This window comes from Cladophialophora bantiana (genome assembly GCF_000835475.1).
Source record: "Cladophialophora bantiana CBS 173.52 unplaced genomic scaffold supercont1.8, whole genome shotgun sequence".
Lineage (NCBI taxonomy): Eukaryota > Fungi > Ascomycota > Eurotiomycetes > Chaetothyriales > Herpotrichiellaceae > Cladophialophora > Cladophialophora bantiana.
The window spans coordinates 429,901-457,173 of NW_015971582.1; the positions used below are offsets into that span (position 1 = coordinate 429,901).

The window sequence follows — 27,273 nt, forward strand, 5'->3', positions numbered from 1 at the left end:
AGCTTGTCACTTACAAAAAAAGCCCTTGTTCCATTTCTGTCTCTTTCCAATACTCGTGATACGCTGCTGATGGGTTCACCTCTTCCTCGTTAATGTCAGATCCAACACGTATCCTTGTGAGCTTCATCTGAATCTTGGTCGCGGTTCATCAAGAAAAGCATGGATTCACCAGGGGATCAGTCTGGCTTCTCTCCTCACGTCTGGAATCGACTCCAGGAGCTGGCCCAGCATCCGCCACCTCGTGGACGAGGCAGCTATCATCGTGGCCAAGGCCAAACAAGAGCGGCCAGGTTACACCAAGATCAACAAGACCAACTAGAACACCATCGATGGAATCTCCCATTCACTTCCAGTGCCGACCATTTTCCGGCCCTACAACCACCCCCTCGTGGGAGTGGGAGAAATCACGGCCCTATTTCCCGAACACCCCAGTATCCTCTGGAACCTCAACCCCAAAATTTCAACGATGCACGTCATGGCACTCCCAGAGAGTATCAAGAACGCGCAAGAGGTAATTATCGAGGTCTTCGCTCCTCCGGTCCACAGCAACGTCGGTCACAGCATATTTCCCATTCAGAGCACACATCACAGTCCATCAACCCTGCCGTGTTCCACGCAGATGGGCGACAAGTGGGGTATCATCATGGGCAACTTTACAGTACTAATGATAGCATGCACTTGACTACTGAGCAACAACATCGATCCATCAGACATTTAGTCATGATGCAATCAGATTATCTCAACGGCGTTGGCAGAAGGGCATATGACGTACACAAGTTTAGGCAAGAGGAGAAGGACATCAAGGAGAATTTCCGGCAGACTTTGGAGAGAATTGCGAGACAAACATTAGGTGCCAAATACCCTGGCTTGGAGCTAGGGAAGGTCAAATTGAAATGCTACGGCAGTCTTGCCAACGGCTTCGCACTGGCAGGATCAGACCTGGATCTGCTCTTATCATTGCCCGAATATGAAACGCCCAAAACAGAAGTCAATGCGATGCCTACAAGTCAATCCGAGATCACATCGGACGACCGGCAGGAAGGGCAGGGCTTCAAAGCTGACATTCGTCGAATCTTGGAGAAAGCCTTCCTTGACCATGGATATGGAGCCAGACTTCTTACTCAGACGCGCGTCCCAATCTTGCGCGTCTGTCAGAGCCCAACCCCAGAGCTGCTCCGTAATCTGCGGCAAAACCGCGCCGCGTGGGAAATGTCTCGAGATGAATCAAGCGTTATCGAAACCGACCTTCCAACGTCAGACGATCCCCCTGCAGAAGTCGATTTGGTTGAACAAGCTTTGGCCGACCTCAGTCTTGAAGCTGCCCCTGAGAAGCAAGGCCGTCGTGGTAACGCAGGTCTAGAGTTTACCGAGGATTGCGGCATTCAGTGTGACATCAATTTCGCCAATTTTGTGGCTCTTCACAACTCGGCCCTGTTGCGAACCTACCAAAGTTTCGACTCGCGAGTCAGAGAAGTCGGCCTCTTTGTAAAGATCTGGGCCAAGGCGAGAGACATTAACACACCCTATCGCGGCACTCTATCTAGTTATGGCTGGATCATGATGGTCCTTCACTACCTGATGAATGTCGTGAATCCCCCCGTCATTCCAAATCTACAGTATCTCGCCAAGATTGACGACTCATGGTATCCGGATAGACCGATTGAGTTGTTCGAGGGATTCGATGTTCGATTCGTCCAGGATTCCAAAGGTTTGAAAGAAGCTCAAGAAGACATGGCTGCAAACCGAAATAAAGAATCTGCAGGCCAACTGCTTAGAGGCTTTTTCCAGTACTACGCAACCTATCAAGGCTTCCACTGGACCCGGGATGTTATCTCGATCAGAACAAAGGGTGGCGTCATATCCAAACAAGCCAAAGGATGGACTGAGGCGAAATGGCAACAGACAGAGAAGACATCAGTCCGTCTTCGCTATCTGCTTGCAATTGAGGATCCTTTCGAAATCGAGCATAATGTCGCACGTACAGTGGGACATCATGGCATAATCGCCATACGGGACGAGTTTCGCCGGGCGTGGTCAATCATCAATACAATCGGCACGGATCAGGAGATTCCCGCTGAGGAATTTCTCACTCCTGTCACGGAGCGTGTTGATACGCTGAAAAAAGATTTAGAAGGCCGCAAAGAAAGACAAATGCAAATGAGACAAGAATTGGAGGCTAAGGAGAGAGCATTACTTCGGAAAGGGGATGAGGAAACCCCTGATTCATATACAGATGGTACGTTGGGAGATTCTGATCTGGGGAAGTCCGAGACCCACATGCCTCGAGAGAGCAAAGTCTGCCCGTCAAAGTCGAAGCTGACCTCGACAACGTACCCCCAGGACAGGAACAGACGAGTGAAGCCAAAGAGATGGCGACACAGAAAGGTATCAGTCGACAGTGATGACGGCGAAGAAGAAGAGAATTCAATCAATGATGCGCGAGATACTGCAAAAGAGCACGACAGTACTCATAATGCTGCTCCGCAAACTAAACCCGGGCCAAAGGAATGGAACGAGGGACTCACTTCACGGTCAGAAGTACTTTTTGCCAATGGCTACGATCTTGAAGGGAACCCTATTGCTTGGGATATTGACACCCGAGATGGACGCTGGCTCGCCTGGAGAGACCGGAAGGTAAAGAAAGGCACGCTAAAGGAATTCGCAAATCCCAATCTAAGCAAACTGAACGAAGAGTGCCCTTATGATGCTAGACGACCCAATCCGTACATCGGCAAACCATACCGGAACAACTTTGAACACTTAATGCAGAACCCGAGAGCACCCTGGCCGTCAAGCAATCGTGGTAGAGGGAATAGGAGCGAAGCGGCCTCCCTCCAGACTCGCTCTGCCGAAGATAGGGTCGCTGTAACTGGAGCTGAGAGAGGTGCGCAGACCAAAGACACGCCCATGGCAGATGTTGCGGCCGAAGTGGCTGAATCATCTGAGGCAAACAACTCCGAGGAGAGCAAGATCGCGTCCATAACAGAGGCTTCAGCGAGGTTAGTAGGGCCAAACATCCCGTGGGACACAAGTACTTTTGGTGGCCGCTGGCTTCGATATCGAGACCGAGCCATACGTGCCGGAAGGTGGGAGCACCATCGGCACTCTAAATACGCCGAGATTGATCTTGCGTTTCCTTACACACCGGAAATGACATGGGCGGAGATGGCGAGAAAGAATCAGCTATTAAAACAGTACTACAAGCACACTATTTTCCCGACCATGCAGCAGAATATATTCTCTCGACGCGTTGCAACAGCCTCGTCTACAACTGAAGTCAACGAACGGGCTCCGTCATCCGGGATGGGCCAGCCAGCAGCATCTCAGAATCAGACAGAGAGTCAGAGGTCAAGCCAGCATTATTCAGCACCAGCAGACAACGCTGCACAGCGTCGCAGTTGTTCTTCCGTCTGCTCAAGTTCTGCTCCGATTGATCCGTTGCCAGACAAGCCACCTTCCTCCGACAGTCATCCTTCTCACGATACCATCTCCGAGAGCGCCCCGACAACACCACCTTGTGATTCTCGTAGTCCACAATTGGATTTCCTACGCGCCAAGCGGCTCGCCTTCTTTTCGAAGCTGACGACTCCCTTGGAGAACGAGGGCGACACAGATGTCCGATTTTATTCCAAGCCAGCTATTGCGAACGAAGCACCTGAACTGGTCGATGAACAGTTCCAGACCCCCCTCCATCGCCGCCTAGTAATTGCTGAAGGAGTGGGCCCTGAGGGGGATTCTCGTCACGCGATGCAAGCGAAAGGGAGTCCTAAGGAAGGAGCCAAGCAGTCATATCATGCCGACAACGAGTCGTCCCTACCGGCATTGGCGACGGATGAGAGCCAAGGCACGGACAATTCATCCCTTCAAGTCCCTGCGACCCTCTATCCCGACGTCGACAGCAGCAGACGACCTAGGGATGAAGATCCTAACGTTATGCCCATTCCCCGATATCTCGGCTTTCGTTTTGACCCACAACAGTTAGCGGATCTAGCCACCATTGCAAAAGGTGGCAATGGATGTGCACGGGGAGGGGCGCAATTTCAAATTGAAGAAGAGGAATACGAATGGGGGGGCGGAGGGATGATGGGATGGAAGACGAGTACCGGACCGCAGCTTGCTGGTGCGAGTGGCGGCCGTCCACCGTACGAGAAAGCTGGTAGAGGAGACGAAGAGGGTTTACTTGAGGAGCTGCCCAGGGGTCTGGATTGATGTCTTAGATCGGGACATTCTGGGGAGAAAGACGTCATGAGCATCAAGATTGAAGAAGTCCATCATTATTATTTCAGGCATTATTAGACGTGAATTGGGACAACCGCCGCCAGCTGGATAGCAGAGCGTGGTTGGATTATTATTCTTATCAGGCAGAGACCAAAGATTTAGAGACGGTAGGCGATATGCAATAGACCGCGCAGCAGGATATCATTAGCCTCAGAGCAGCGAATTAAGGCGTGACCTTTCAGAACGTCCAAAGAGTCCGGTCGAAACGTTGCACATATTACGAATTGCACATGTTGATATCGCCAGATGCATCAGAGTCGATATTAAAACAAAGCACCCACGTCAGATAACGCGGTTGCAAAACGCCAGTGCCAGTAACGAAATGTTAAACTATTCCTAGGTAGCTAGGAAGGATTCATATATCATTAAATGGCCCACAAGAGTCTCGTCGCAGAGCAAGGCAGCTCATCTTTCCACGTGCCTGATAAGCGGGATTCAAAACAACTAGTGTCATCAAACTCGGGAATATATATACTCTTTTTAGGGCGATTGCCCTGTGTTGTTCTCGACAGGAAAATTATTAGAAGCCAGGAGTTCCGTAGTTTTGATAGGGTTGATTCTGAGTCTGGAGCGGCGAGATCCCCATATCGAACCCATCGAGGAACGGATTTTCTTCCACACCGACAAGAGCCTGCATCGAGGAAAACAAATCAGGCAGTTGACCTGATGTCCTGAAGCGAGGTTGATGAGTATAGTTGAAGGTCCGGATGGATTCATCCAAGATTTTCTGTGCTTTCTGCTTTTGTCGGGCGTCGAGGAACGGCACATTCCCCTTGAGTGCTTCATCGTCCCAACGAGTGCCGAATGCAACTTGCAACGCAGGAATCTCTGCCGAAGGAAAACTGATTGTCCCCTGGTGGATACCATCGGGAACATCGGTGTATCCCGGAAAGAACAGCTTCCACCACTCAGCCCACTTTTGAGGCGGCCTTAGACTGGGATTATTGTATATTTTGTCCATCTCCTCATAGAGATCAATCCCAATCTCGAAACTTGAGCCGGTGTAAAGGCCAGGCGTGCAAGCTGATGGGTCCTTTTGTCGCTGGTTGAGGTGCACCGCATCAGCGCGCCTACCGCTGAGCTTCAGCCCACAAGTTTCACACCCGTAGTGGTGCTTCCGAAAATGTTCCCAAAGATGTCGGAATTCAAGACCGTCTTTTGCGCAACCGGGATTGGTGCCCATATCGCCAATAGGTCTTCTGCACAGAGGACAGTCCCATCTGATTTGTTTGCCACGCGTCCTCGGTCTCTTAGGTTCTTTAGGCCGCTCATCCCCGTCATTATTACCATCTTCCTCCGCCTCATCACTCGTAGGGGCTGTGCGTTTGCTTCCACCACTGCTTCTTGAGCGTGTCGTAGCAGGCGAAGAGGATGGCTGGGTCGACTGCGGTGAAGACGAGGCAGGCGCATTGCCAGATCCAGCTGCGTGTTGCCTGAGGCCTTCTAGATTGGAAAATGTTCCTTCGAAAGCAGCGTCTGGCGGGGAGCTTGCGATCGCACCAACAACTGAGCGGGCATTTTCGGGACCAAAGAATGCCTCCAGTTCATCCACCATGTTCATCTCCGTATCTAAAATGGCTTCGTCATCTCCGTCACAGGTGACTTGATCGTCGTCACATGGAGGGACTGGCCAGCAGGTCTGGATGGAGGAAGTGCCGAAGCCCTTTGCTCTCTGTTTGAGATTGTCAGATAAGTTCGGTACATTCAGGCGGACGCAGGCCTGCTGAGAACCGCGACATTCCTCATTGGATATGATCAAGGGAGCTGGGCTCCCACCTGCCACAACGGATACCCCATTCCACGGTGGTGAAGTGTCACTAACCTGAATACGGGGCGGCTTAAGTGTAGGAGGTTGTAGGTATTTGATTGTTGTCGATCCGGCCAGGCTGGTCGTCGACTCCTGCACTCGGCTGCCAGAGCGCACGCCCGTTACGGCAACTGAACATCTGTCGTGGTCAGCCCGAGTCGGAGTAGGGAAAAGGAGGTTTGTGGTGGGGTTCGCGTCGCAGAGAGCCTGCAAGAGGGGTTGATTCGAAACCGGTTGCGCACCGACATGGATGACATCCTGTTCTCGACCGGTTGATTGTTGATCGTACGTCTCTGCCTCTGCTTTTGACAAGCCGGGTAGGAACATCTTGGGTCTTACAACATGGAGGTATTCATCGGCAAACGAGTCTGCACTCGAGGAGTCGGAGAAGGCGAGTGATGGTGCCTCGCTCAAGCTTGAAACCTGAGCGTCACTGTCGTCCGACTTCTGGCTTAGGCTGCGGTAGCTTGGGAGTCGGTTCAGGACATCCGCATAAGCTGACAACTCTTGCAGGCCGGAGCGTCCGGTAGGCGTGATAGAGGGCTTTCTGGATTGAGCCATTTGACATACATGGTCCAGGTCCAGATATTCTCCTCCATCTGGCCTCAATGAAGTATGCCACGAGCCATTCCCGAGCAACTCGTCTCCCTGCAGATATATTGCTGTTCTATCCATTTGAAAGCAGGGATACTCCTCGGGCAATGCCTCCAAGGGATCGAATTGGGCAGGAGACTCTGACAGCTCGTAGGGGAGGTACGGTTCTTGGATAGAAGGATGATGGAGGCCAGGCCGAATTGAACAACGACAAGGTGGTCGGTATATCGAACGCAGCTAACGTCGTAAAGGACAGAGCACCCCTATTTCCAAAGGTCAACGGGAATGCTCGTTCCCAACGAAGGCCACCTCGGTTCTAATAGCGAGGGGGTTCGAGCGTGCCACTTATTTTTTCAATTCAAATTCAACACATCAGGCAAAACAAGTAACTAGTTGCTCCAAAGTCTTCCCTCGTAGAGAAGGAAGAGAAGTCGAAGTGCAGACATGGTGCCGGCGCGTGAGAGGTCAGTCTCGGGGGAGGCAGTGCGTTGGTGCGCAGGTCTCAGTTGTGATGGCTGCGCAACTGCGCAGGGCATGAGATGAGCGACAGTGAGATCAAGGTGGGATGCACTTGGTATTCGGTACTTGGTACTTGGTAGGGAGTGGTTATGACGTATCATGTGTTCGCCGAGACGCCTAGTAAGTCCTAGTGCGGCTCTGCGGCGTCACGCGGGCCCTGGCAGTGGTCGGCACTGGCTGCAGCATCTCTGTGGCTGGTGTGGCTGTGGCTGCTACCGCCACTGCCCCTGCAACTGCGGGGTCGGAGACTGGTCGACTTCCCAGCGTCAATCGAAACTCGGTCATCATCAAAACACCATCCCCATCCCCCGCGCCCCATCCATCACCACCATCATCACCACCATCATCACCACCATCATCACCACCATCATCACCGTCATCTCACCGCATCGCATTCTTCCATCATTCTCGAATCAGACGTCTTGTGCGCAACTGCGCATCGATAACCACGAATGCATTGAAGTGGGGTTGCGCAAGTCGACCTCTCTTTGTCGCCCGCTGCCGCTTCCTCCCTGCGACGATGTACGCTGCTGCTCGTCGCTCGCCAATGCTGGCCGGCGCTCATATACAGCTTCATGTGGACGTGTTGTGCCATCGCACCCGTCGCACTCGTTGATGCCCTCTCGACGAGGTGCAATGTCGCTGTACAGGTCAACGATAAGCGTGCAAATGCTCGTCCAAGAGGTAAGATGGATAAAAACGCCTTCCTAACCATGCTGCGGGTAAGGATTTCGCTCCTCCCATCAATCAATCACAATCACAATCCAGAGTCAGAACAGTGCCAGAGCACGAGCACAAGCTCAAGACGAACATGTCCCCAACCCACACAATTCGATCAGGTCACTATCTCGGCCCTGCCACGAACGTCAACCCAATCTCGAGAATCACCTGGCGGCTCATCGTGTGTCACCTCGGAGCCCACTACCTACACGAGGTGGCCCTTCTGTCCACGGACTGTGGCCCCGATATCATGGCGAAACTTCTTGAGGAATACAAACACTCCGAGTCTTGGCTTGCCCACTTTGTTCCGTTCATGTTTCCCATGGTTTATACGGCTGCGCTGGCTGCGGTATGGCCTCTTTCACTGTTCAATCTTGTCCAAGGTCCTGATGTATGTTTTTAGGTTCCCATCGAGAACCTCACCACCACCCTGCCCTGTCTCGTTGACGTTGATGCATTAAACTACTCTCACGTTTTGACCTCGGCCCTGCGCCAGCGACAAACAAGGACGACTCTTCCGCTCACTCCTTCATTTATAACATCCTATGGCCGCTTCGCAGTCCTCCCTGAAGCTCCCAACAACACTGTTTCTCGTGACGCAATCTTGATCAAGCTAGAATTGAACAACCTCGCACTGTTGGTGTTTTTGACCTTGGCTTTTCTCATATCCGTTGCTGCCGGTGTTTTTGCTGGATTGATAAGACAGAGTCTTGATACAGGCCTTGGTGTCTTTGGAGCAGTAGCGGGCGCGGTGGGACTTGTGGAGGGATATGCGACCTGGAAGTTGAAGTAGACAAGGAGGACAAGATGGCAGTGAAGGGCCAGGAGAGAACGGGAAGGAGAAAAGATGTATGTGTTGTGGCGTATATGCATTGGCCATTTACTCCGGCGGGGGACATATATGTATTTAGGCACTGCCTCGTCGCAATCAAATTGTATGGATAGGATACTGGACCTTGATAACCTCTTCATGGCTCATTCACCTTGTTTGCTCCACTGGCTGAATAGGAGCAGCTTTAGCGAAGGACCTGTCCTATAATGGCTCGTACCTAGCTGGCGAGCTAGAGGCCTCCTTGTACGGATCCCGCCCCCTTTGGCAAGTATGAATGTACATCGGGGAGCCGCGATGAAATGCGTCAAGACCCTGTGTATCCCCTTGTTTCCAGGAATCAAAAGGTGCAAGCAACGTGATGAAAAGTTCAGTTAGATGACGTCGTTGCTTCGGATCAAACAGATCAAGCCTCTCCGCGACATTTCGAGACGACGTGAGCCCAATCGCGAGGTGCGAGGCTAAAATCTATCCTGGAACATGGGTGCTCGAATTCCGTAATTCTTCGGGATAAGGCTTTAGCGTTGGCGAAATACACACATACGCAGGGGACATTGGCACAGACGAACAGGACCACAACAAATGGTCAGAATGCTCGAGATATAAGTCCTCGCCATTTACCCAGCTCATCACTTTGAATATCAATCTTCCGAAACACAATCAAGGGAGTTGCATCACCCTTAATTTTTGTGGAAGCAGCAAAACGGCAGCCCTACCTCCTAAGGTCCCGATTCCCTTGAGCGCCTTTAATATTGTTGGCGAGCTCTACCGCCCTACTGCGAGTCCTAGCTCTGGGAAATATGCCGCGGTCGTCCTCAGCACTCCGCTCTCTTCAGTCAAAGAGCAATCTACTGCGGTATACAGACGGTACCTCTCTGATCCTAGCTTCCTTTGTCTTGCCCTTTGACCCAGCGTACCAAGCGAGTCGACAGGCGAACCTCGGCTCCTCGAGAATCCATATCAACGTGTCGAAGACATCAAGTGCGCTGTTACTTACCTATCCCTGCTCCCGGAGGTTGACGAATCAAACATCGGGGCCCTGGGGATCTACGGGAGTGGCGGCTATGTCCCGTTTGCGGCGCAGACTGACACGCGCATCAGAGCCGCAGCAACTGTAAGCGGCGTGTGCGTGAGACGATTGACGCGGGGCGGCATCTTGAAGCCTGTTGATCCAAGTGCTCTCCAAACAGGCCTCGATATGGCAGGCAAGTTGCGTATCGAAGAGATGCAAGGTGCCAAAGGGCAGATCATGCCTATTCTGCTCGACAATCCCGAAGACGTCCCTGATTTGCAAGATTTTATGTGGAAGGACACCGCAAGGTATTACAAAAGCGAGCATGGTAGGCACCCAAGGTGTGCAAGTGCCTGGGCGACAAGAAGTGGGACTGATGGCGAATTACGACTTGTACAATTTCATAACCATCATCAGTCCAAGGCCGTTGCTGATGATTGCTGGAAGCAACGCAGATTCGTTGAGATTCAGCCAGGAGGCCATAGCTTTGGCGAAAGAGCCGAAAGAGCTGTATGCGACTCCGGGTAAGACGCATGCGGAACTAGACGATGAGGTGGAGGACAGTGGGCCGAAGTTGGTCAGCTCCTTCTCACAGGCTTTGAGTTTCAAAGGCACCGCTTAGCTGTGTTTATTCCAAGATTGTTCGTTTGCGATCACAAATTCCAACCACAGCTGTGTAATCTAGCCAGTATTAGACTAGCGCTTAGGAATTGTAAACCTCCAACATGCAGCTGTGGCATGAGTATCTAGTAGGTGCTTGTAGGTATTAACCCTGCTATAGATCCTGTCTGGATGCAATCGAGGCTATGATGAATACGTCCAGAGGATCCACGCAGGCTAGGTGGGTGTTGAAATCCTGCACGGAACGCCAGCGTCGAAAACAAAAGGTAAACTTGGAGTTAGCCTGCTACCAGTCATGCTGGTCATCTCTAGTCTTGCCAGCAGTGCAGTCGTGAATGGCCCTGCCATCATTGCCGTTCAAGGAATGCGCCTCATCTGTGCACATTCGGGCGAAAGACAAGCATCAGGTAAAGTGTGCAGCGTGCAATGGACGTCAATACTCCAGTTCAGCTGATGGGTAGTCGAAGTTCACCAAGATGCAAAATTAACACGCCACCGACCTTGTCAACATCATGGGCGCCTCAGTTATGAATGCTGACGCCGGCTTGAAAGCTTGGGGTTACATGGCTGACCACCAATATTACTCTAGTCTTGACACCCTCTCACAACAGGCGGGCACCTGATAGCACATTTGGAATTACTGGGTATTGCTGATCCCGTCCAGACTCCTAGCAAACATCCCCCTTCCGTGAGCAACGCTCAACCGGAAGAAATTGCACATGTGCTTCCGATCATTCTTCCATGGTCCTTGACAGGTGCAAGCCAATATTCTTCCTATTTTGAGCCACATGTGCTAATGATGCAGATATGCTCGTGGTGAACTTTTTGCATAGCGTCACCAATTACTACTACGCCATATATCCACCACAATTTCTTGAAGAATATTTCCGATGGTGGACAGGCAGGGCCAGCAACCAGAACCCTTCTCTGGAGTTCACCTGCCTCCTATTGTGAGTCTGTTCACACTCCGCACCGTACCTGGACGAATCGAAAAGGAAGCGAATCGAAAGGGAGCTTTCCGAAAGTGACCGATCTCTTAGCGAGCGCTGCCACCATACTGCCGAACGGCTGAGTCATACATTAGGTCCAGGTGTTGGCGGCTTGATACAGGTCCAACAGCTTTTTCTTACTGCATGTTGGTTCAAGTCTGAAGCTCGCTTTGTTGAGTCGTGGCACTCCTTGAGCTCCGCCATCCGCGAGGCACCAGAATTAGGTATGCATAATGATTCCATCTCCAGAGGATTGACCGAGTTCGACCTTGAAATGAGGAGGCGGGTCTGGTGCGTTCTTTACATATGGGATTGGTGGGTTGACACAGTTCAGGCAAGCACTAGCTCACCATCATCAAGGCAAATATCAACATGGCTTTCGCGGCCCCGGCTTATTGACCACGGCAGCTGTTCCTTTGAATTGCCCAATTGTCGACTCGAAGAATCAAATTCTCAACGAGGCTTGGTTTCGCCATTCACGCACGTGAAACTCTACTGTCAGATTGCCCGAGAGTTGTCTGGGAAGTTCGGAAAGGTCAATGGTGATCCAGGACAAATCTTGGAGGAGCAGAAGGAGATTGAGGCTTGGATGAATTCCTTTCCTCCTGTCCCCGGCATCACTATACCCGACACATCGTGGGGCATGGCATTTCCTCACCTCGCTTTGCAGCGTCATCAACTGCACGCGCTGGCGTTCATGACCCTTTCGGGTCCTCTCAAACCATACCTCACCAAAAGCCTTCCTCGAACAGAAGTCCCAAATACGGAAGCCAAACTACCAGCCATTGGTGTTGACTGCTGCTTGAAGCTCCTGGACTCTGCGCAGAGGCTTTTCGATCTGCTTTTTCCGACGGGCGCGAAAAATTTCCTCCTAAGTTGGTCTTCTTTGATACTGCTACTATTCTATGCTCGGCTGGGATGCAGGACGGAAACATCTGCCGACTTCCTCCACGAGACAAAATCTTCGAAGCAATCAAGTTTGCTCTAGGAAGGTTGAAACAGCTCAGTTATGCATCAAGTGCCTGTACTTTATCACACGACATCCTTCGTAAGCTTGTGGCTGTTTACCTTCGTCCGCTGGCCAATGGCCACTTGTGGATTTAGATCCTACACAACGGCAAATGATTCCGTCAGTAACCACTCCGAAGTCCGGATCGAGCATGGAAATGTCATTCGCAGGCGACGGAATCTTGATCGTTTCCACGATCTCAAGAGTGTGGAAACGGGCTCAGTTGGTTATTCATCGCAAAGATCGCAGAGCAGGGACGGATTATCATCCTCCGGAAGGGGCAGTCTCCCAGGTCTTCTTAGCGTCGAGCTTGGTCAACTAGGAGAGATCGGGAACTGGGATATGCTCAACCTCGATCCGGATTAAAAAATGGCTGCAAGCATCGTAGGTCCCATTTGAAGAGCATTGCCAAGGATTCGAGTCTGATCCGAAGAAGTGACGTGTAGAAAGTTCCGACAAGGGGCTTGGTCATCTCCTATGCCTGTAGATAAAATTGGCTGAAAGGCGAAGTCAAGGTTGGGGTGAGGACAGGGCGGCATCACTTGTATCCCAATCCATGTGGCTCAATGGAGGACGTGATAGCTTCTAACAGGGCCATAGGGACCAGCCTGACATACCCTGTAGTGACGCTTGTTCGGTAATTCCACAAGGGTATCGACGCTAGCCGTCAGAAGTCTGTAGGCCTTCGGGCGGAGGACTAGCGTGACGGTCTTTACATGTCTTGGTCTACTGTGTCAGTCACATCCAGGGTGAAGCGTGACAAGAGCGCGATCACGTTTCACTGTTTCATCGTTGGCGGCAGAAGCGCTCGCTTGTCGAAACCAGGAGGAGGAGGAACCTTCCCCTGTGTACTTGGTAGAGTTGTGGAGAAGACGTTTCTTCTTTAAGCTCCCCTTGATAGGACTTTTTTTTTCCCCCTTCTATATCCTAGATTGTTGCGCCCGGGCTTTCTTTTCTCTGCTATCTGGCCGGCTCCAGACTGCGAGGTATTCCGGCGCCAATCCTTCCCAAGTGCGATTGGACATTTTATGCAAGACCGAAACTTATACGAGGTCAATCTCCCAGAGTCGCCAAAACGCCAACTACGAGTCTTTGAAGAAGAATAGACCTGTGGTATTTCGGAAAGCTAGGTCACTATATCAGTCCGCTTGGGAAAAGAAAAAGAACAAAAAAAAAAAAAGAAAAGAAAAAGACGGGGGTAGCAGAATCATGGTGTTAAAGCCCTCAGGACCATCGCCAAAAGCCCCCAATCCCACTCACAATCAAGATGTGGTGCAGCGGCAGCATCACCAGCCCAAACTATCATGGTCCCGCCACATCACGCTGGACCTGATCCTGTTGATCTTGGCCAACTCCGTCTTCCACCCGTGGATCACGCTGGTCTTCTACCTGTGCCTAGCCGCCGTGCATAAGCACAAGGAACCCCTCGCCTACTACACGCTGTACTACACGGCCTTCCTGGCGGTGGTCGAACTGTCCCTCTGGTTCGACCACCGCATCACGCACGGCAGGCACAGAAAGGTCGACTGGGAAGGCGAGGTCGTGGTCATCACCGGCGGGGCGCATGGCCTAGGCAGAGTGCTGGCCGAGATGGTCCTGAGGAAGGGCGCCAAGGTCGCCGTGTTGGATGTCCTCGAGCCTGACGAGGAGGCGCGCGAGGAGATGGAGCGGTGGGATCTTGTCTGGGAGGTGGTCGATGTGAGTAAGACAGAAGACGTGAAGGAGGCGGTGGAGAGGGTAGTTGACTGGGTAGGTTGCACCGTTCTTCAATCTATTTCCTTTTATTGTTCGTTCCTGGGCTCACGATAGACATCAATCAGCTCGGCCCTCCAACTATCCTCATCAACAATGCAGCAACGCCCATCAATGGACTCCCTCTGCTTTCCCCATCATCCAAGGAATCATTAGCGGCAACCCTATCCCCTCAGCAAGTCACCAAAACCATCACAACGAATGCCCTCGGCCACTTCACCATGCTTTCCATCCTCCTTCCTCATCTTCTCTGCTCACCCCAGGGCGCCCACATAGTAACAATCTCCTCCATCCTCTCGCACCTCGCCCCGGCTAGACTGGCCGACTACAATGCGTCAAAATCCGCCGTTTCAGCCCTGCACAGCACCCTGTGCCACGAACTCCGCACCCACCCTGACCCGTCTGTCTTCCACAAGGTGAAAACGATCCTCGTCGAACCGGGTCAGCTATCCACTCAACTGTTTGCGGATATCACGCGTGTGCCGTTTTACGCCCATTTCTTTGGGCCAGTGTTGGAGGCCAAGGACGTGGCGAAGGAAATCGTGCGGTGTGTGGAAAGAGGTGACGGCGGCGTGATTCGCATGCCATTTTATGCCAAATGTGTGCCTTTTCTGGGGGTGATGCCGGGGGCAGCCCAAAGAGTCGTGCGGTGGTGGAGTGGAATCGACCGGGCGATTGTCACGAGGGAGAAGCAGGCCTGAGAAGGCATCCGTGCCGTTGGGCTTGACAGAACTCGGAATGAACGAGTCTGTTGTACCATATACCAGTATTTCGAAAATTGTTGGTTCTTGTCTCCAACTTGGTTGATTTGTCGGTGTTTTAATACGCTTCGTGGGAGTAGTGCCTGTGCGTTCCTAGCTCGTCTCGTCCAGTCTCATTCTGGCTATCGGACGCATGACGGTGGTTCCCTAATCATCGTCATGAATCGTGATCCCAGTCTCCTTGACAACTTCCGCCACGCCAAAGTCTGAGCCTTGCTCCTCTTCTTGACTTCCTTTGAGTGGTATTGGCAATCCCTCCACTTTCCGCTTAGCTCCCTGCGCCTCTCCATCCTCAACAGGCTTCTTCGTTCCATTCACGGCGTCATCCATCTTTTTCTCCTTATCCTTTTTTCCCTTCCTCCGGCTCCTGCGCTCTCGATTCTTTCTGGTTTTCTCCTCATCCCTCTCCCTCCTCTCCCTTTCCTCTCGCTCCCACTTCTCGTTCTCCTCCTCCGTCTTGGCCTCTTCATCCATGGTGCGCAATCTCTCATACTCTCTCCGTCTACTCGCCTTGTACACGTGAAATTCACCCGAGCCCGCACCTGCGCTGGATCCTTGGACGTTCGCAACGATTTCCGGCGGCGCGGGAAGTGATTTCTTGGTGGCGCTCGATGGAGGGGGCAGATGGACGGGCCGTGAAGGGTCTAGAAAGAGATATTCCACTTCGTGGGCCTGCTGCGAGGCCGCACGGGCGTTGGGGTTGGAAGAGTAAGCACCGCGTGCGCGTTTAAGCGGCCGGTGCGACCGAGGATCAGCAGAAGTAGGGATTGATTCCGGTATGGGTTCAGACATGTTTGCGAAGGGGACATGCCAATGTATGTGATTTGAGTAATCAGGCGGCAAGTTGAAGGCGCACGGATGCACCGAGAGAGAAAATCCAATATCAGAAGAAATCGCTCACGGCGCAACTGCAGAGTGACGTACGGACGTTGGAGTATCGAGTACTGCGGAGTACTTAACTCGGCTCGTGGGTGCCAAAGGAGTCAATGATCTGCTGTAGCTTTTCGTTACGGCGACGCATAACGCCGCGCCCCTCCATTCTCCAGAGCAATTCAATGCGATGGCTCAAGACGGCTCCACGATACAGAATGGCGCCACATAGATATTCGTGTGTATAAAGAATTATTGCACCAGCCACTAAAAGCTCTTCAAAGCTAGGCTCACGCATAACGGAACTTATATTTTCCCCATGGACCCACGATAGAAACACGAGTACCATTGGACTTTAATCCTCGCTCTCCCTCAAGCTGTGGACGAAAAAGCATTCGATAGCTCCTGTTGGCATTTTGCGCTATAATGACCGCGATCATTAAGTATCTAGCGATTGAATACAAAAGCGCTGAGTTCTCAATATGGCTCAAAACAGTTCGGCAACATGTTTCAAAAGAACATATGAGGTAACCACTACCGCCAGACCATCTCAGAAACTAAGCTCACCAACCCTACCTAGAACGCGCTGAAACTTCTCGAAACTAGGAGAAGAAAAGTCAGGCCCAAGCATGTAGCTAACGCTATTCCCAATACCACCAACAAGACTTTCACTGAAGCTCGTTCGTCTCTCCGCGGGACACCGAGCATTACAGGCATGAGCATCTGGCTGCAGAAGATAGGCTATACGGTATGTGGTCGAGGCTCCTGGTCAACGCTAGTAATGCTCATAATGACAAACACTGAAGGATACCGATGTAGCAGCCTTGAACATTGTCCACGTCGCTGGGACGAAGGGCAAAGGCAGTACTTGTGCCTTCACTCAATCTCTCTTACAAGAATGGGGCAAAAGAACAGGGTTCCCAAGCAAAATTGGTCTCTACACTTCACCTGATCTTACATGCATTCGAGAACGGATCCAAGTTAACGGGAAACCGATCTCAGAGGATTTGTTCACCAAGTACTTTTTCGAAATCTGGGATCGGTTGTTCTCACAGGATGATAGAATCGTTACCGACGGTGAAAGGCAGCCTCGATATCTGCAATTCATGGCTTTGCTAGCCGTTCACACCTTTTTTCGGGAGGGGGCCCAAGCGGCCATCTTCGAGACCCATCATGGTGGCGAGTACGACGCTACAAATGTTGTCTCTGCACCCGTAGTGACCGGAGTAACCTCCATCGGACTAGATCATCTGGCTCAGCTGGGCCCCAGTATTGAGGACGTGGCTTGGCACAAGGCAGGTATCTTCAAGAATGGATCTCCTGCTTTCTCTGTTCCGCAGCTTCCCGCAGTCGAAACTGTGTTACGATCTCGGGCAGTTGAAAAGGGCGTCCAGTTTGAAGTCGTTCCAGTCAATCCTTCTCTGCCTCTCCATGCAAACGCGTTGCGTGCGCCGGTGCAGCGAATGAATTGTTCCTTGGCCATCGCGTTGGTCAACGCTTTCCTCTCCAAAAAGAGCCCCAATGAGGAAACGGAGCTTAGCGATCAAGATATCGCGAGAGGTGTCGAGAACTTTTCATGGCCTGGCCGATTTGAGGTGATCAAAACGTCCAGATGTACTTGGTTCCTCGACGGAGCTCACAATGAGTTGAGCATTGGGCAAGCGGTTGAGTGGTTTGCTGAGATGACGATGGCTTCTTCTGAGCGGGATGTTTTCCAACAAACTTCCCCGTATATGATCATCTTCTCCCATATGTCGGAAGAGCGAGATGGCCCGTCGTTGTTAAGAGCATTGGCGGCTGCGGTCGAGCGGAGTGATATACCGTGTCCTGAGATGGTGTTTACAACGTACCAGGAACGACGTGATGGGAAGATTCGACCCGGTAGGCCACTTGTCGGTCTTCAGTATTTCGTGCTGACAGGATTCAGATAAGACTTTGAAACCTCCGGAAAACTGGCTGGCCGATCTTCCGAAACAATACTGCGACTTATGGAGGGCGATTCATCCTGCTGCAAAGACCAGGTACATACCCTCCATTGAGGAAGCATTGGGATATGCAGACAGTGCCAGCTCTCAACGCGGGAGTTTGCAAGTTTTGGTGACTGGCAGCTTGCACCTGGTCGGTGGCGCACTTTACTTGCTGCAACGGTGGAAAACGGACGAGCACTGAATAGTATGGCCACAGCAGTTCCGACGATCTCGTGATTTTAGAGATGGTACTGATAATAGCCGCTTTGGTGTTTAGGAATGAGGACCCATCACCAACATCAGACATCTTTCATCCCCGATAACTCGACGACCCATTCAATGCCAGGCCCTAATCTCTGGTTGTTCACCTGAACAAGTTCTTGTTCAACAAGCAGAGGCGGCATATTCAGGTTTGACCGGGACCTTACTCCGCCGGTTTTTGCTGACTGGTCTTGAGGCTCTTTTCGTGTAGATATTGGTGTCACGAAGGCTGGCATGATTATCACCACTATTGCCGCTGCATGTCAAGAATCATGCGAGCTTTCTCCTTCTACTTTCGCCAGAGCTTGATTGGAGAGACTTATCGATGGCATCGAAGGCAAATGCAACCCCAAGGAGTCCTAGACTGATGTTACAACCAGAGTGCAATAGTGATGGAGCACACTCCAGACTTTCCGAATACACCATGTCTATCGTTTACCGGACTGGATGCCACCGGGACACTAGATGATCCAGTTTCATGAATCAATAGCCAAGGGACCAGAAGGAGGGAGTGATTGTGAATGTATTCGAGTCCTATCAGTCTGTGCTAGTCTCGCTTCGTCAGCCTTCTTGAAGCTAGGTAGGAGGCCTGGTCAGATTACCCATTGCTCTGGACGGAGCACCGTTCTCGTACTTTTACTTGCCCGATTTTGGCCACGTCCCCCTGACCGCTTCTGAGGAGCTCGTAATACCTCGCTACTGCCTCCAAGCTCACTAACCTCAACGGCTTTGGGCGGGCATCCCGCGAGCCGAGGCTTCGTTCAGTCCGCCTTTTTGTGGGGTTGCATATACCCGACGATGACCGAGTTTTGCCATGGGAACTAATTACCTCCTCTACTCATCGTCAGGTAGGTAGTTGGTTTGATGTCGGTGTCGCTTTGAGTTCGAGAGGCCCTGTTTTGTCATTGTCTTTTGTATGTGGTCGTTGTTCCGAACTTCTTCTTGCTCTTGTTCGTTGTTCTTCCTCACCAGCCTCCTCCTCCTATCAGTAGCCGCGCGTTCCCATCTCTCTGTCCTCTCGATTCTGATACCAGGGCTGCTTCCGGCATATTCATAATATTACATACGCGGTCGTGGGGCAGATCCGAACCCGGCAAGCAAACAAGCATGGCGACTGCAAGCAAGTACAAGTACACGGATATCATCTTTGAGATCAAGGGCAAGATAGGCATCATCAAGGTCCGTCCGGTCATGATGAAATGGACCAAGTCTTCTTTTCCTCTGCTTTTCTGCCTTTAACGTTACGTCTCTACACAGTTTAACCGGCCTAAATCCCTTAATGCGTTCGGCGGAAGCCTCCTCGGGGACACAGTGTCGGCGCTCCGCGAGCTCAATGAACATCCCGACACCGTCTTCACCGTCCTCACGGGTGAGGGCAGGTTCTTCTCGTCGGGCGCTGATGTGAAAGGTACGTTTCACCGCGAACCCCCTTCCATTATTTATTCATTTCTTCCTCTTTTAGACCTGCTGCAGCTGCAGGAGAGGCCAGGGGATGTCATTTTGTTCTGTCTACTAAAGCCACCCTTTTTGCGAATATCAGACTTGATGCTGAATAATATGCAACTTGTAGCCGCCGCTGGTAGACAAGCCGTCGAATACGCGAACCCCGCGGCGAAGAAGATCGACTTTATGGCGAGTATCAGCACGGGTAAGATTCAATTCGACCCATGCAAACCACTGCCTATACTGGATGTTTGACTGAAACGGAGTATCTGCCTCTAGCTATCGAGCTTCTCCGCTCCATGATCGACCACAAGAAAGTCCTCGTGCTGGCACTCAACGGTCCCGCTGTTGGCGGTGGGGCGGCGTGGTTCGAAGGCATTGCGGACATCGTCCTGGCCGCTGACACGGCATATCTCCAAGTACCCTTCAGCGCGTTGGGCCTCGTCCCCGAATTCGGCTCCGCGACCGCCTTCTACCACTCCATAGGTGCCCACCGGGCCAACGACTTCCTCATGTTCGGCCGCAAGTTGACTGCCCAAGAGCTCGAGCAGTGGGGGATGGTCAACCGCATCTTGCCCACCCAGGGCTTCCACCAGAAGGTCATCGACTTCTTGGAGGACCAGCTCAGCATCAACGACGGCAAGTCGATGATGGAGACCAAGCGCCTGCAGAACCTCCCGCTGAGGAGGGAGAGGATGCTTGCGGTGTATGATGCCGCGGAGGCCCTGGCGGAGAGATTCGTCGAGGACGCCCCGAAGCAGAGGTTTGCCGAGAAGAACAAGCTGTTGCTTGGTAAGTCGAGGGGCGGTGCTTTATACTAATAGCAAGGAACGGCTAACGGGTTGGTCAGAGAAATCGAAGTCCCGGTCGAAGCTTTGAAGGGACGACTTGGAACGCACACTGAAATGATGAAAAAGTAGCCGAAATCTCAGCGCTGGTTGTCGATTAGTTTGTTAGTCTGTCGGAAGAATGGGCTTTTTGGGGAGTTGAAAACTGTGCCAATGTGTCGAGATATAGCTTCCTCCTTGCAGTCGTAGTCGCCTCTCGAAAATTGAGGATGTTGCTCGGTATCATGCCCACTCAGGCATTTTAATCTGCCCGTCTTTCAGATTTCACCGCCGCAATGATCGCGAGGAACTGAGTGCCCAGCCTGAGCCTACTGAGCCCAGCCTCGTAGCCTCGTAACTTTGTATGGGATAGCCGAGGTTCATACACGTCGATCGGCCCAGTGTCCCAAGACGTCCAAAATATCCAGCTTGTTGCAATCCTTCTACGGTACTGTAGACTCACCACCGATTTCGATCCCTCTTTCAATCCAAATTTAGTTGTCAAAATATCCAACGGTAATTAAATAGCGAGGCGGTGAGAGAGGTTGGATATTGTTGAATACAGTACCTGCTGACCGCGCAACTGCTGATCGTCGACTGCCACTATTTCCTGTGTGAGGCGCGTTCGGTTGAATCATGGCAAACACCAAGGAATACGACATTCCAACTACTGCTCCAACCAGGCTGAGACAAATTGCGCTCATTGCAGAAGACCTTGACCGCGCTCGAGATCTGCTGGTAGGTGACAACTTCTGTCTTGGCTAGTCAACTCCGACCCATTCCAGCTCACCTTGTGACGACAATGTGAAAAAGACAAGGATTCTTGACACGGAAGTTGTATTCGTGGACCCGCAGGTGGCGCGATGGGGTCTGAAGAACTTTCTAGGTATGGACCCTCCGCTGTCCTGAACGTTGTTACGTTGGTTCTTATGCCCACTTCTGACCGACGTGCTGTCTCTTATGTAAAACCCAGTGGCTATTGGAGGCGACATCATCGAAGTGTGCTCCCCTTTTCAGCCTGACACGACAGTGGGGAGACTTCTTCAGAAACGAGGCGATGGCGGGTATATGATCATCATGCAGACCTTGGATGCTGCCGCTAGAAGAAAATACATTGAGTCGAGGAACCTGGCCAAGGTCATCTTCAACCATCCGCACGGAGATGTCGAGTGCGTCCAGTATCATCCCAAGGGGATTGCTGGTAAGTATGGCGAGTATTCCGGAACCAAGACATACGCAAAGCTTCCCTCTTTCTCAAACAGCTGGTGAGACTGACGCGGCGAAGGAGGGATGATGCCAGAATTAGATTCTCATGCGCCGTCGGCCACGAATCCTACTCCCCTGGACAGCCCCTTCAGTCCCTGGCACGCTTGCGGATTGGATTACGAAAAGTACTCGGCTGGGATGAGGCGTTGTGCACACCTGAAGCTGGTCAAGGCAACCCTTCGCCTGGGTCCGGGCCAAACAGACGTCGACGCCGCCGCTCAGCAGTGGCAGGACTATTTCGGAGTGGAGAAACAGGGGAGCGAGCTACTCTTTACAAACGCCCGCTTAAACTTCGTGCCGGGAGTGGATGGGCTGCCTGAAGGACTGGAGAGCCTCATCATCGAGGTCAAGGGCAAAGAGAGGCTCGACAAGATGTTGGAGGTGGTTCGCAAGGAGGGCCTTTGTGGCGACGGGTGGACGAATCTGCTGGGCGTGAAATGGCACTTCGTGCTGCGGGACGACGGGAAGGATGAGGTCAAGGGGAGAGAGAGCAGGCTGTGAGTGTGTAGTCACCCTGAATGCCATTCAAGTGGTAGTGGTGTCAGTGGTGGCAGCAGCAACAGCAGCAGGAGGGCGTATACGGGAGTACCTGGCCGAAGTTACCGTATTCAAGCGTACTCCATCGCCCACATGGCATGAATGTTGCCGGCGATGGTGGCGATGATGTTTCCGTACTCGAGTGACACACATTCCGCGTTTTATGTCAGCTTGTTCCCAAGACGGGCATAGAGCTTCAACCTTGGTACAGGGGGAAATTGGTTGGCTGCGTCCACTGTGCTCAACTGCGCTCTCCTGGCTCTCCTCCTGAAGTGAGGGCTGAGGCCGGCAGTCGGTGCGTCCGCCACGTGCTCACGTGGTGCACAGTCTAACTGCGTCAGGCGGCGCGCATGTCTTTTTGTGCGTTTTGACTTCATCTTGCACCACCAGCACTTTTTCTCCGTGAAAACCAGCCACAGCGAGCTAGAACGAGCCTCCTTGCCATATTCAGGAGCCGTCATGGCCCAATCCAGCTGTTCCACTTTCGCCGTCTCGTCGAGGTAAGCTTTCTTAAGCTTTGAGGGGAGTCTTAACTTCCGTCCGTCAAACTATCGAAGCCAAGGCTCCGTGCTGTCCTTCTGGTCTCCATCAGTCAACCGCTCCCCTGATAAGATCATGCGTGCCTGACATGACGACTGCATCCCTGAACTTGGACGACTACGGAGTCCAAGTCCTTGCTGACGAGAACCCCGAGCCGGCCTCCCGCAGCTCCTCGAGACCTGTCAATGTGCCGTCGACCCAGGCAGAGCAGAAATCAGACGAGACCTTACTATGGAGTACGAGGTACGTGGAGACACAGTCTACTCATGGGTTGCAGGGAGTTCTCTGTACGTACAGTTCGGGTATCCGACCGAAGGGGCCCCCCTTTTCCCGCACATCCGTGTCTCTGCCCCTCGCTCGCTAGCGAGGGTTCGCAATCCGATAAGATTCCTGACCAGGCTGTTCCGTCTTCATCTCCTGCGCACTGGTGGCACGTTTAAATAAGCCAAGGATACGCCACAAGGCTCCGTATGTCTGGCTGGGTTCGTGTTGACTGGCCCAGTCCCACAAAGGGACCAGCGCACAAATCGACCAGCGCACAAAGGGACCAGCCTCGACATCAGTTCATCATGGCAGTTTCGCCGCTGTTCGCTTCCACAGTCGAGTTTATTGTGAAACGCCGTTGTAAGCGGGGGTACCGGGCAGCCTGATCGGCCGAAGAGGGTGACCATATTCTTAAGCCTGGATCGTCCTTCGATATCAGGTTTGTTCTTTCTCACTTTCAGTCTGCCATTGTTTTCTGCATTCACTCTTTTGATATTGTTGGCGCCATTGGCGTCGTCCATTCGTTTTTGTTTTTTCTTACATTGACGCAAGTCAGCGTCGTCCCCTCGTTTGGTGCATAATTCTCCTTTCTCTGGCTGCTGCCACTTTGAAGAATGACACGCGCTTCAGCATGGCTGGTGCTGCTTTTAGCAACCTTCTTCCAGGCCATGCCAGAAGTCTCAGCAGGTCCTCCTGGAAGACCCGGTGCCGCTGCTCCCGCACCCCCTGCCCATCAACCTGCTCCTGCCCCAGCTCCAGCTCCAGCTCCAGCTCCTGCACCCAATCCAGTCAATCCCAGCAATCCTGAAACCACTTCCAAGGCGGTGGCACCTCCTTCACGCCCTTCCCAGCCTGCTCGAGTTTCGTATTCCGGCGCCAAAATAGTTGGGACCGCCCAGTTGCCAGCATCGTTGTCAACCGTTGTATTCCCACAGGGCGCGGCGAGCACTGGCATTCCCAAGCATAGCGGATCTCTAGGAATCGACGGGCTACCTCAGAGCAAGACCAACGGTAAATCGCTGCTCGGCACGCTTTGGGCGCCCAAATACGACAGATATATCGGAGACGCACCAGGACAATGCAACTCCACCGTGGCACCATCGGGAGGGTTTCCTTGGGGGGACCGAACAGCAAGCAGTACCAATCCGTACACATCAGCCCCTGTCACCGGGGTCGTTCGCGCGTATAATTTCGAGATTTCGCGAGGCTATCTAGCTCCCGATGGTGTGGAATTGGAGGTCTTGTATGTTAACGGCGCATACCCCGGTCCTACCATTGAAGCCAACTGGGGGGATACTATCCAGGTCACAGTCACGAATAGCATTACAGGACCCGAGGAAGGCACAGCCCTCCACTGGCATGGGTTGTTGCAACAAGCGTCTCCGTTCGAAGATGGTGTACCGGGCATCACTCAATGCCCTATTGCTCCTGGACAAACCTTCACCTACACCTTTAACGCTGATCTTTACGGAACGTCTTGGTATCACTCTCACTACAGTGCGCAGTATGCTGGTGGAGTCCTTGGTGCGATCATCATTCACGGACCCCAGAACGCTGTATATGACGAGGATCTTGGACCGGTCATCTTGTCAGATTACTTCCATGAGGACTACAACACTCTGGTGGCGGATGTTATGAGCACAGATCTCTCCAAGATCAGTCCATTCTCAGACAACAATCTCATCAATGGCAAGGGATTCTATGACTGCTCCTCGATGGAGGACAATTCGACGTGCACCACCAACGCAGGTCTGTCGAAATTCCAATTCAACTCTGGGGAATCTTATCGACTACGGCTCATCAATGCTGGCGCGGCCGCCACACAACTTTTCAGTATCGACAACCACACTCTTACTGTGATTGCGTATGACTTTGTTCCCATTCAGCCATATACCACCGATGTGGTTACCCTTGGGGTGGGCCAACGCGCTGACGTGATCGTTCATGCCACCGCATCTCCCAGTTCCGCGGTTTGGATGAGATCCATAATCCCTCCGCGTTGCGGGCGTACCCAGCAGCCTGTGGGTCTTGGAATCGTCTACTATCAGAACGCGAACACGACTTCCGAACCGACCTCACAGGCCTGGCCCATCGATGAAACACAGTGTGCCAATGACCCGCTAAGCCAGACTGTCCCATATGTACCAATTACGCCCCCACACTCGAGCGCGACCGTCCAGGTTGACCTCAACTTTGAAATCAACGCCACAGGGCACTTCTTATGGACTATGGACGGCTCTACTTTCCGCACCGATTACAACGATCCCATTCTCCCGCTCGCAATTGCTGGTAACGACAGCTTTCCCGAGGAATGGAATGTGTACAACTTTGGTAGCAACACGAGCTTCACCATAGTCGTCAATAACGACAGCCCTCTCGTACATCCCATGCATATTCACGGCCACAACATGTTTGTTTTGAACGAAGGGAATGGACAGTGGGACGGTACCGTCGTCAACCCTTCTAACCCGATGAGACGGGATGTTGTCCAGCTTCGACCGGGTGGATATATGGCATTTCAACTAAACGCTAACAACCCAGGCGTGTGGCCTTTCCACTGCCACATTGCATGGCATGTTAGCGCTGGTCTCTACATGAACATCCTGGTAAGTGAGACTCGGATCCTTGGTCCTAGCTTGTTGGCTTACTGTTTCTATAGGAGAGGACCGACCTTCTTCCATCAGTCGAGGTTCCTTCCAGCGTGAGCAATTTGTGCAACGCATGGTCCGCCTTCACGGCCGAGGGTCCCATTGATCAGATCGACTCGGGCCTTAGGAAACGAAGCCACAACCACCACCTCGGACGACACAAACACGCAAACATTGTTCGAAGGACGTTGTAAAGAAATGGAACCACGTAGCAGACGGAGGTGGGTCCGAGATGTGGTGAAGAACCGCAGGGAATCAAGAGGTCTTTGCTTCCAGCGAATATATCAGCCATGGAAGACCAGAGGTGTAGTCATCACATAATGGGCTGATGGGCACGTAAGTAATGGAAACGGGCACGCAACATAATACTTACTTTTCAGGGGGTTCAAAGTGGACAGAAAATATATTTTATCAATTACGGGCCGTCGTGCATGATACGTACCTAGTACATGTGTAATTGTTCAATTTGGCCCTTTTGTCGTAACCAGGCACCAACATTCTCTTTTTCCCTTTTTTTACTTTTGTACAGTGTACGCCGTACGGCGAGCTGAATTGGAAAACAAGTGGCAACAAGATTCGGCGGAGTTTGTGGCTCGCACCAAGCAGAATCAAGCACTTTGGGCCCCAAAACAGGGTTAGGCTCTGGTTCCATGCGAGCGGAGCTGAGACAAGCGAGCGAGCGAAAAGAGAATGTGACTTGAACTATGTACGAAGTAGCCTTGCATCTCGCATGATTCATAGCCTCGACTCAGGAAGGAGAGTTACCTCTGCGAAAATGGCTCGTCCGTCATCTGTCTTGCATGTTGCTAAGTATACCCTAAGACACCAAAAAATCTCACACAACTAGTTGGTTGATCAGCATAAATCGGTCGCAACTGTCGAAGCACACAGTCACTATCGATGTCAGCGCCATCTGGAGAGCAGAACCCCGACCATTCAAGTATTGCAGGGCGCAACGTCGAGAAGTTTCTAAATCACTGTCACTCATCTGGACACTTTTCCGTTCAAATCCAATCTCTTCACCAACCATGTTCCTCCTCTCCGCCCCGACTGCCGCTCTGGCCTTGTTCTCCGCCACCAGTGCTGTCCCTCTGGTCACGATCGAGAAGCGTCAAGCGGTTGACGGCACGTTCGGCCTCGGTGTCGGCGATTCAGGCCTCTTCGACCTCGACGAAGTCCAGACCTTCAAATTCTCGTACGCCAACAACTCGGCATACTTCGGCCAGATCAAGTACCAACAGTACTCGGAGCCGCTGGTCATGTCCGGGGCCAAAGTCGCGGTAGACACCGAGGGCGGCTTGACCTTCCTGTCCATCCACTCGGCCCCCACGGGTTGGCAGAACGGTTACATCCAGCCGAACAAGACGGCGCCTTTCCAGTTCAGCATCGCTCATGCCGGCGGGAACATACCCGCCGACGCCGTTTCCACGGGCTTCTCTTTCAGCGGCGGCGGCGGGCCACTGTTGTGGAATGGCGAGAATAAGTTCTGGGCCTGCCAGAGTCCCGAACTGCAGGCCCTGAGTACTTATCAGATTTGGTGGAAGGGCGCGGGCGAATTTCCCCTCGGAGTTGATTGTAAAGGTCCCATTGGCGCCGACATGATTGATGGGTGCCAGCGAGGCAACTAGAGTTCAGTCATGGCTAGGCATCGCTGTGCTTGCATTGCATGGGAGTTTCACTCCTGCTACGTGTCGGACGCGGGTTGTCGCTGTTCGCATCTTTGTCCGAGTTCATTTGTGTTATATGTCATCCTAGGTGG

At 52.3% G+C, this 27,273-nt stretch overlaps 11 protein-coding genes across 11 annotated transcripts; 9 read left to right on the plus strand and 2 right to left on the minus strand.

Annotated features, from left to right (window-relative positions):
* Positions 1-159: 159 nt before the first annotated feature.
* On the plus strand, positions 160-4,209 carry Z519_05803 (uncharacterized protein; the record flags this gene model as incomplete). Its single annotated transcript, XM_016763543.1, has 1 exon — positions 160-4,209. One exon carries the CDS (start codon positions 160-162, stop codon positions 4,207-4,209), a length of 4,050 nt encoding a protein of 1,349 aa, XP_016619867.1.
* Positions 4,210-4,798: 589 nt separating this feature from the next.
* Positions 4,799-6,646, minus strand: Z519_05804 (uncharacterized protein; the record flags this gene model as incomplete). The annotated part of the gene is made up of 1 exon (XM_016763544.1): positions 4,799-6,646. The coding sequence occupies one exon, from the start codon at positions 6,644-6,646 to the stop codon at positions 4,799-4,801; it is 1,848 nt and encodes a 615-aa protein (XP_016619868.1).
* Positions 6,647-8,009: 1,363 nt separating this feature from the next.
* Positions 8,010-8,711, plus strand: Z519_05805 (uncharacterized protein; the record flags this gene model as incomplete). The annotated part of the gene is made up of 2 exons (XM_016763545.1): positions 8,010-8,267; positions 8,322-8,711. 2 exons carry the CDS (start codon positions 8,010-8,012, stop codon positions 8,709-8,711), a joined length of 648 nt encoding a protein of 215 aa, XP_016619869.1.
* Positions 8,712-9,547: 836 nt separating this feature from the next.
* Positions 9,548-12,744, plus strand: Z519_05806 (uncharacterized protein; the record flags this gene model as incomplete). Its single annotated transcript, XM_016763546.1, has 8 exons — positions 9,548-9,603; positions 9,660-10,087; positions 10,215-10,322; positions 11,186-11,330; positions 11,421-11,660; positions 11,778-12,244; positions 12,294-12,417; positions 12,474-12,744. The coding sequence occupies 8 exons, from the start codon at positions 9,548-9,550 to the stop codon at positions 12,742-12,744; spliced, it is 1,839 nt and encodes a 612-aa protein (XP_016619870.1).
* Positions 12,745-13,587: 843 nt separating this feature from the next.
* Z519_05807 (uncharacterized protein) lies at positions 13,588-14,831 on the plus strand (the record flags this gene model as incomplete). The annotated part of the gene is made up of 2 exons (XM_016763547.1): positions 13,588-14,127; positions 14,199-14,831. The coding sequence occupies 2 exons, from the start codon at positions 13,588-13,590 to the stop codon at positions 14,829-14,831; spliced, it is 1,173 nt and encodes a 390-aa protein (XP_016619871.1).
* Positions 14,832-15,038: 207 nt separating this feature from the next.
* Positions 15,039-15,683, minus strand: Z519_05808 (uncharacterized protein; the record flags this gene model as incomplete). Its single annotated transcript, XM_016763548.1, has 1 exon — positions 15,039-15,683. One exon carries the CDS (start codon positions 15,681-15,683, stop codon positions 15,039-15,041), a length of 645 nt encoding a protein of 214 aa, XP_016619872.1.
* A 560-nt stretch (positions 15,684-16,243) lies between these two features.
* On the plus strand, positions 16,244-17,930 carry Z519_05809 (uncharacterized protein; the record flags this gene model as incomplete). Its single annotated transcript, XM_016763549.1, has 4 exons — positions 16,244-16,288; positions 16,342-16,509; positions 16,568-17,642; positions 17,689-17,930. The coding sequence occupies 4 exons, from the start codon at positions 16,244-16,246 to the stop codon at positions 17,928-17,930; spliced, it is 1,530 nt and encodes a 509-aa protein (XP_016619873.1).
* Positions 17,931-19,096: 1,166 nt separating this feature from the next.
* Z519_05810 (uncharacterized protein) lies at positions 19,097-20,253 on the plus strand (the record flags this gene model as incomplete). Its single annotated transcript, XM_016763550.1, has 4 exons — positions 19,097-19,168; positions 19,247-19,397; positions 19,560-19,637; positions 19,712-20,253. 4 exons carry the CDS (start codon positions 19,097-19,099, stop codon positions 20,251-20,253), a joined length of 843 nt encoding a protein of 280 aa, XP_016619874.1.
* Positions 20,254-20,895: 642 nt separating this feature from the next.
* Z519_05811 (uncharacterized protein) lies at positions 20,896-22,026 on the plus strand (the record flags this gene model as incomplete). Its single annotated transcript, XM_016763551.1, has 4 exons — positions 20,896-20,997; positions 21,073-21,145; positions 21,233-21,460; positions 21,545-22,026. The coding sequence occupies 4 exons, from the start codon at positions 20,896-20,898 to the stop codon at positions 22,024-22,026; spliced, it is 885 nt and encodes a 294-aa protein (XP_016619875.1).
* Positions 22,027-23,534: 1,508 nt separating this feature from the next.
* Z519_05812 (uncharacterized protein) lies at positions 23,535-25,708 on the plus strand (the record flags this gene model as incomplete). The annotated part of the gene is made up of 2 exons (XM_016763552.1): positions 23,535-25,472; positions 25,526-25,708. 2 exons carry the CDS (start codon positions 23,535-23,537, stop codon positions 25,706-25,708), a joined length of 2,121 nt encoding a protein of 706 aa, XP_016619876.1.
* Positions 25,709-26,542: 834 nt separating this feature from the next.
* Z519_05813 (uncharacterized protein) lies at positions 26,543-27,142 on the plus strand (the record flags this gene model as incomplete). Its single annotated transcript, XM_016763553.1, has 1 exon — positions 26,543-27,142. The coding sequence occupies one exon, from the start codon at positions 26,543-26,545 to the stop codon at positions 27,140-27,142; it is 600 nt and encodes a 199-aa protein (XP_016619877.1).
* Between the last annotated feature and the right edge of the window lie 131 nt (positions 27,143-27,273).